This window comes from Leguminivora glycinivorella, chromosome 6 (genome assembly GCF_023078275.1).
Source record: "Leguminivora glycinivorella isolate SPB_JAAS2020 chromosome 6, LegGlyc_1.1, whole genome shotgun sequence".
Lineage (NCBI taxonomy): Eukaryota > Metazoa > Arthropoda > Insecta > Lepidoptera > Tortricidae > Leguminivora > Leguminivora glycinivorella.
The window spans coordinates 12,041,884-12,050,973 of NC_062976.1; the positions used below are offsets into that span (position 1 = coordinate 12,041,884).

The 9,090-nt window shown below is 39.8% G+C and overlaps 1 protein-coding gene and 1 non-coding gene across 2 annotated transcripts; one reads left to right on the top strand and one right to left on the bottom strand.

Annotated features, from left to right (window-relative positions):
- Positions 1-616: 616 nt before the first annotated feature.
- On the bottom strand, positions 617-691 carry Trnaa-ggc. The gene has a single exon. It is a non-coding gene; the product is annotated as a tRNA-Ala (tRNA).
- A 5,927-nt stretch (positions 692-6,618) lies between these two features.
- LOC125227292 (zinc finger protein SNAI2-like) lies at positions 6,619-8,767 on the top strand. Its single transcript, XM_048131565.1, has 2 exons — positions 6,619-6,954; positions 7,262-8,767. Exons 1-2 carry the CDS (start codon positions 6,783-6,785, stop codon positions 8,215-8,217), a joined length of 1,128 nt encoding a protein of 375 aa, XP_047987522.1. The 5' UTR covers positions 6,619-6,782; the 3' UTR covers positions 8,218-8,767.
- Positions 8,768-9,090: the final 323 nt, after the last annotated feature.

Sequence of the window (9,090 nt, forward strand, 5' to 3'; positions counted from 1 at the left end):
CATATATTTACCATACCATACAAACATATATAGGTATACAAAGTGACAAATGTTAATTACATGGCATTAAAAAGCCCGCAGGGAATAATAAGCCACTGCATGAAATCAGACTTTGCATGGTGATGTATGCATGGAATTAACCGCCAATTGTGCGACATTGAGAGCGGGCTGGCATATCGCGCACCACCTGCCCGCGGCGCCCCTGTCCATCGCTATTTCCGCCATAGCGCACGTCCCCCTGCGCCGGCGCAGCTCGTGCCCGACCGTTACGCACGCGACATAGCACCTGGTCGGCGCAGCCGCCGCGCCGCCCCGCCACCACTCCGCCCGACAAACATTATCATATGATACCTCACTTATCAATCATGAGATGAACCTGGTAAAGATTTAGGTATCAAGAAAATAGTCGTTTTTTTAAATTAATTGTAATGATTTAATATTTAAAACTGACACCTAAGTATATAATTTAGGTACCTACATATTAACTATAGATATATATCGTCAATTTATCACTACTTTGAAAAAGATTCGTATCTTAAATTTGTTTTTTATCATGCAGAAACGTCTGCGAGCGATATTACATAATTTTAAATTAAAGGAAAAATGGAAAAATTCACACCTCCGGCAGGACTCGAACCTGCGACCTTTGGCCTTGCCGGGGCCATCGCGCTACCAACTGCGCCACGGAGGCCTGCTGGATGTGTGCGAATTCATCCATGCCTTCCCTCAATTCTCAACCGCCTTAGGGTGGCGTTATAGCAAACATCTACCCGTAAGAATTTAATAGACCTTATTCGTATCTTCTTCTGTTTATGAAACGACAAATGTTGTAACTATATTATGGGGTGCATAAGATGTTTCAACATTGAGTAGGTAGGACTTAGTACTACGCATGCGATATTTTCTCAAAGTAATGACGATATTATTTCATTAATGCGAAAGAAAATCTGTCTTATTACTGTCTGTTTACTTTAAGTTAGGTACAACTATTAAATTCATTTTGACCATAATTAGTTAGTTTTAAATAAAGCTCACCTGTAAACTAGCGACGCTATCGTTGGGTTTCCATATTCATGGAGAATAAAAAAGGGAATAAAAGGTTAGACACATTTCGAAACACATAGTTATTTAATAGGAGCGACATCGACGACGTGGAATAGACCGTACATCGCGATATAACTACCTACATATTATGAACCCGTTTAATTTTTTTTTTTAAATTTAGATGAGTACTTGGTTCGACATCGACAGAATTTCTTGTCCTTCGTCAATTCTAGTTCTTACAAATATCATTGTTTTGGCCAAATTTAGAAATCGGAAACCTTGTTTCGGCTAGTGGAATCCGGTAGCATAATAAATAATTTTACTTAATAATTTATTTAGCTAATGTTCATTAATCACTATCGGCAGGAAGCGGCTGAATGAAAAAGAAAACAAACAAATTGTTTAAATTTTACCACGAGTAGGTAATTAACTAAGAGTTCATAAGGATGACGATATTATTTCCGATGTAGGAATTATTTACTTAATTGTTGTTTATCGTCAATCATCTTCCGTCGAAATGTTTACGTTTCCCAAGCGTAAAGTGAGATAACAAATTACATATTCATTTCACAAGGTCTTAAACTAATTAGGCGCTAATGAATGACACCGCCTTGTTGACCAACGGGTAGTTCTTTGTTTTCTTAAGCGACAAACAAAAGCTGTGATTATGTTATGACGTGAGAAGTACTGTAGGTAGAAATAAGAAAAGCATAATGAAAAAACAAGTTAGTTTTGCCGATGTTGTAGGTACCTAAGTAGGCCCTACTGAGCAAACATGATTTATATAGATAGATTAAATTTTAATAAAAAAACGACCGTGAGACACTGATTTATATTAAACGTGTGCTCAATGAAAATGCTCCTTGTTACGGAGCGAAACATGTCGAGTGATCTTCGACAATTTTACGTGAGTTACCCGATTTTACATGTAGATTCAATTCATAAGATTTGCACTGAAAAAACTAAAATCCATCTCATAACACCATTTCTCATTCCTACAATATTGACAACAACAACAAACAATAATGATGACCTGCAACGTTGACGTCGGTCACCCAGATTCCTTTTATAGCAAACCGGCAGAAAAGTATGAAAGGGTTCTTAATACCAAAACCAATTAAGCCCGTTATAATGTTCGCGATAACTGCCTAAATAAGAAATACTGCGAAATTTGAACCAGGGCAAGGGATCTTTTAAATTGCATTCTGGTCTGAATTAGGCGATAATGCCGGCCAGCGAACATCGCGATTAGTCACGGCGGTACTGCATAATCGAGCAATTGATGTCCATTTCATGTCGATCCCTTGACACATATATCGGCTGATTCATTCTGCGAATTTCTCCACACGTAGCAAGCACGTCATCGTGATGCGAATATCTGATCTGTGAACATTGGCCTGGGTATAAGAGTCAGCACTTTGCTCTAGCTAATGTACCTATACCACAGTAAGTAGGTGCAATGTATTAATGTATCATAACACAAACGAAAGGTTTACATTACTAAATATTGAATTTCTTGACACTTAATAACATATGTTATTTTATGACAGCCAGACTACTGCGAATTGTTCTCATTGTGGCGTCCTTTATAACGAACACTTTTCTTCTGTGAGAATTCCTAAATTAACCAATGTCCCTGTTACTGTGACCCGCTAGAATAAACGGGTTGCAAAAAATACAACAAAGAAATTTTGGTCGTTACAGTTCCGCGTTACGAAGGGGTTCGCAACGTATCTTGTTTGATTTGATACATAAGGAAGTAGGTACCTTTGTTATCGTTTTGTGGCAAAAACTGGTTCCTAATGTTTCCGGTTACACAAATCCACACGTTATTATTGTTATCGCTGTCGCCGTGGACTCTCTTCGGACGCACAGTTCCCGAGACAGATAGTCGTCGTATTCTTGCTGTGATCAGATTACAATTATCTGCGTCCATTAATAAAGTTTTCCCACAGGCCCGAGGCCTCCCTCACTGAACTTATCTTTGCTGCTTATGATAATAAATTAGCTTCATCACTTTGTCTGTCATATTTGTGATTGAACTTTCATATAGATTTGGATCTTGGTTGATTCTAGGTTGCCTATTATTAAACGATTACAGATAGGCAATTCATTGGATAGAAAGTGGAGTTTTGATTTTATATTACTTATACCTATAATATATACATGGTTAGTTATAACTATAGCTAGGGTAAAGGATAATTAATAGGGCAATAGTCACACATCTAACCATTGATAAATCTATAACCTTAGGAGTATAATATTCGAAAAAAAAATCAATCATACAAATTGGTTTACTAAAGTATTCTCTAAGTTAGTTCTACTTGGCATTTTCCGCAAGTCGACCACCATTGTGCCTATTTTACCTATTTCGGTATTCTCTTTCTCACGGAATCCTTTGTTCATAAATTATTGTTTTAAAATTAACGGTATGGCTATTTACCATGAATGCCTTTAATAAAGCAGGTACATAATATTAAAATTTAAAAAAAACCCCGACCGCGACATAGTGGACAGATTTTTATGAAACATGGCTAAGAACACTCCCGACTAACTCAGCTTTCAAACAAAAAAAACTAAATCGAAATCGGTTCATCCGTTCGGGAGCTACGATGCCACAGACAGACACACACACACACACACAGACAAACAGACGGACAGACAGACAGACACGTCAAACTTATAACACCCCGTCGTTTTAATACCTATTGTAATTTACCACGAATAAACGATTTCTATTCTATTCTATTCTATATTTTTGCGTCGGGGGGTTAAAAATTAAACAATGTTTGTAAAAATATATTTTTCTATAAAATAATCATTTTCATTTTCATCTTGGTACCTCTAAAAATAAACTCAGTAATATGTTTGTCGCTAGGTACCTACTGACTGAGGCAGGTGCTACCGTTGGTGTCCGTAATCTCAGTTTTTGAAGATTCTTCAATCAAAATAATAATAATTCGCACAGGAAGGAGGACAAGGTCACAGTACGATACGATGTCCCATATCACAAAGAACATTATGGCATGAGGCGCTTGCTCGTGTGTCATCGCGGTGTCAGATGACTGCCATTTTTGCTTAGTTAAGCATATAGGCTTACTGACTGACGACCGACCTATTGTGGCGATAAACACATCTTTTGTTTCAATAGAAGTTACACGTAATGTATTACTCATTGATACATTTGTAAAATTAATGTATCGGATTATGACATTATTAATCTCACATTTAATATTTTTTATTAAATGCGTATCTCCCAATGTAGCCTCCGTGGTAAGCTAACATATATACCGCCGACTATACCTACTATATTTTATCTACTCGGCCGGTTAGGGACCGACTAGCTAGTATATGTACTAAGTACCTTATTATTACCTAGATAGTATACAAATACATATACCTACTAGTATAGTATTATAATAGTGCACTATTCAGAAAATTCCAAAAGTTAAAAAAAAACCTAGTGGAGCTGGAGAGCCGCATTCGGTATCTTGTTCGGTTTAGGAAAATGTTTAACATTAATACACGATAAAAATGTCTGTTGATCGTTCATTGTATGGAGGGGTATACGAATTGGATCAACAGCTATATACAACAAAAATCGTGTCTGCTAAATATTAGACGCTAGACGATCAACTAAATCTTGGCACAAAAAAAGGCGCGAATTTCGAATTTTCCGTGGGAATTAAACTTTCGCCTCTACTTTTTCAATCAATGTTAAAGTTTTATGGATCGTCTATGATTATGCCAACTTCAAGGTTTAGGAAGGCACGTGTTTCACAGACAATTGCCCGCTGAGCCCTACATTATTAAAATTTATCGCCTTTTTTACCTAGTCCCAAGATTTGGTTGACCGTCTATATCTTCTACTATTCTTAATCAAAACCGATAATATACTTATGATCTATCTAAACAGTATTTTTTAATCTAATAAGTAATCTCTATGATTTTCGCTATTAACTAGAAAATGGTAAACACTTGATGCGTATTTAAAGTCACACACAGGTCGAACGCGATTAATTGTGTGATACTATACAGCACGACCACGGATGATTTTATTAATTCTGATGCGGTACAAATTCACGAAAAAAAATGTACTTTTTTGTACTGACGTTTAAAAAAAATGTACCCTTATGATTTTGGAGTTTCGACATAGGGCCCGGGGTCGTGCTAGGTAGGTACTCCCTGGCACGACCACACTATATTTAATGAAATTTTAAATTTCTGTTGCAGTACAAATTCACGAAAAAAAATGTACTTTTTTGTACTTACCTTTAAAAAAAAAATACCCTCATGGTTTCGGAGTTTTGACATGGGGTGTGGTCGTGCTAGATAGGTGGTACTTCCTGGCACGACCACACTATACTTATGTTTAATTTGATGGTCAAATGAATACTAAACAAGTGTTTTGAAATTGTACTATGTAAATTACTTCAAAAACTTAGTGCGGTCGTGCCAGGGAGTACCTATCGAGCACGACCACAACCCATGTCGAAACTCCGAAACCATGAGGGTAATTTTTATAAAAAGGTAAGTACAGAAAAGTACATTTTTTTTCGTGAATTTGTACCACTACAGAAATTAAAAAAATCATTAAATATAGTGTGGTCGTGCCAGGAAGTACCACCTATCTAGCACGACCACACCCCATGTCAAAACGCTGAAACCATGAGGGTATTTTTTTTAAAAGGTAAGTACAAAAAAGTACATTTTTTTTCATGAATTTGTACTGCAACAGAAATTTAAAATCTCATTAAATATAGTGTGGTCGTGCCAGGGAGTACTTACCTAGCACGACCACGGGCCCTATGTCGAAACTCCAAAATCATAAGGGTACATTTTTTTTAAACGTCAGTACAAAAAAGTACTTTTTTTTTCGTGAATTTGTACCGCATCAGAATTAATAAAATCATCCGTGGTCGTGCTGTATAGTATCACACGATTAATTAACATTATTTTTACCTTTTTTCCCAACGTTTCGGCCAGGTTGCACTGGCCGTGGTCGCGGAAGACTGACGTCCCAGCAAAGTGTCACTTGATGCGTATTTGATTTCATCAGTTTATTTTTACGTTGATACCAGCTGTATAATTCACATCAATACCTATCCATGTATTAGTTATATTTTTGTAACGTTAAATATCCTCAAAATAGGAGATAGGAAAATTAAGCGTTTTAAGTCAAGAGAGTATTTAATTGAGTGGATATTTATAAGATGTTTAGTAACTGACGAAAAGTTCGTTATGAAATTGGATCTGTTCTGAGCACACGAATGTGCAGTTCAAAGGTGCTTAACCTCAGGATAGACAAAAAACCGATGGCTGGTGTGTGGGTATGTGGCTGCACACCGGTGCTGAAGCTGGGCATATCGCACGAGAGGCAGCTCGCCGGGTGCGGCGGCGCAGGTGCCGCCGCCGCCCCGCGCCGCGCCGCGCCGCTATTGGCCGCGGCCCCGCGCCCGCCGCCGATTGGGCGCAGCGCACGTGCGCGGAGTACCCGCCGCCACCTGGCCACCGCTGCCGGGGAGCGCATATAAGCACGGCCTTCCCTCGCCGCACCACACCCGAGCTCCGGACGCCGACGAGCGCACACGTCACTCGCGTCCCGAACACGACTCCGCTATTACGACTCCGGCGCAACGTACATATTTTGGACTGTTACATTTGTGAACTTGTGATACGATTTTAAATTTGGACATTTAAGAAAAAAACTCTGTTAAGTGCTTGTGAAAAAAGTGAAGATGCTCGTTGAGGATTCACAAAATTCTCGCGCAATGATGACGAAAAAATATGCGCACTGTCCGCTGAAGAAGCGGCCGGTGCTGGTGCGGGAGGAGCGGCCGGCGACGCCGCCCACTACGCCGCCGCACCCCGCCCACCTCGCCACTACACTTTATTATGACTATCCTTCTTGTAAGTACTTCATAATATTCCTTATATATTGTTTGTATTTGTAATATACTAGTCATATAACTAAACAGACACTTTTAATGTAAAATATCCGCAGTAATTATTCCCATAAAATAAGGCAGCTAAAATTTTATGTTTGCATATATAAATAGTTTGCATGTTTAGAAAGTTATAACATAAAAAAGGTAATGTTTGCGTTCTTAGTTTTTCGCAGTCTCCTAAAGGACTAATCCAAATTAATTCAATAGGTACTTAGGTATTGATTTTTTTGTTAATATAATAACTAATAGTAAATTTCTTTTGTCACCAGGTGTTTCGGAAAATGACGAGCCAGAAAACCTAAGCACGAAACCAGAAGACTTATCGAAGACCGGCAACTACCCGAACAAAGCGTCGTCCCCCATTGCCACAACCGTCAAGGCGGAGCCCCGCGAGTGGCCCCAGCACCAGCTGGAGTACCTCGCCGCCTGCAGAGCTCGCCTCGAACCCACTCCGGCGCCCATCGAGCTCGCACGCCCCACGCCTCAATACGCCTATCTCCCTACACTCTACGCCCCCTACCCGATGGAAGAAATTTACCCTACTGCACCCTCCCTATCACCGCCGGTGCATTCTCACCTTTACTCCCGATATTCGCCTGCGTCTCCACCGTCTTCTGTTTCGCCTCCTCCGTGTCCCGAAGATCTTCGGTCTCCCGGCTCAGTATCTTCAGATTCCGGAGTATCTGTGTCTGGCCAAAGACGCCCTCGCTACCAGTGCCCCGACTGTGCAAAGTCTTACTCCACGTACTCCGGTCTCTCTAAACACCAGCAATATCACTGTGCGGCCGCAGAGGGCAGTCTTGCACGAAAATCCTTCAGTTGCAAGTATTGCGCAAAAGTATACACTTCCCTGGGAGCCCTGAAAATGCACATCCGTACGCACACACTGCCCTGCAAGTGCCACTTATGTGGAAAGGCTTTCTCAAGACCGTGGCTCCTCCAGGGGCACATTCGCACCCACACTGGAGAAAAACCATTTTCTTGCCACCATTGCCGCCGAGCGTTCGCCGACAGATCGAACCTGCGTGCTCACCTGCAGACACACTCTGATGTTAAAAAGTACTCTTGTTCCGGGTGCGGCAAGACGTTTTCCCGAATGTCGTTACTGAGCAAACACTTGGAGAGCGGATGCGGCAGCCCCGGCAGCCCGCCGTTCGAGTACCGGCCGGAAGGGCTGCCCGCGGCGCATGCGCACCAGCCGACGCCGACCATTCACGCCTACTGAAAAGACTGACTTAGCCGTATTTGCAGAAGTTGAGATCTCGTTTTCAAACTAATATCACTCGCTGTTATCACCTTTAAAATCTAAAACTATCCTTCAATATTTCTAATTATTTAAACTTGTAAATGTTTTGAGAACAAATTGTGTGCATAGATTATCTGTAAATACTAGTTTTAAGTAATTTGTTACAAGTGATGTAAGGGACCAATATATATTGCATACGATAATTACTGTAAGTTAGGATAAGTTGGATATCACAGAGATATCTCGCCGCCATACCAGCGGCTTCGCTAGTCATGTGGCATTTGCCGAGTGTCATACACTTGTTTAATATATTCGTATCCTAAGCCATGTACAAAGTGCCTTAATTATAATACAATAATATATTTCATGAAAATTATAGCAGTATGTTTATAAGACGGTATTATTTAAATTAAAACTATATACGACACCTACCTACACATGAGGCTCTATTTAAGCCGACTGCCGAATTGCGTTCCTTTCTGTTACCTCTAAATCAGAGAAAAATAAAGTTTACTACATTGAAAATGAACTAATTATTTTCTATTTATCACCCATCACCCTCTTACTTCGATTCCCACTCAATATAAACGTGGGAAAGTTCTACAAAATCAAACAATAGAAAGTTTGGGAATAAAAGTCAGGGCTGGCAGGGCCCAGGTCGCTGTTGTATTTGGTAGGGTTCCGTGTTTTGTTTGCAATACAAACTGATCGGCTTGTGGTCATAGCCGAATGAAATTACCGTTAAAACATTCTGATTGCATTATTTTTAATAACACATGCACCTATCTACATAATAGAAAATGTAGAATTAGATTGGAAATATCTAGAGTAGGTAGTACTTCATACATATGC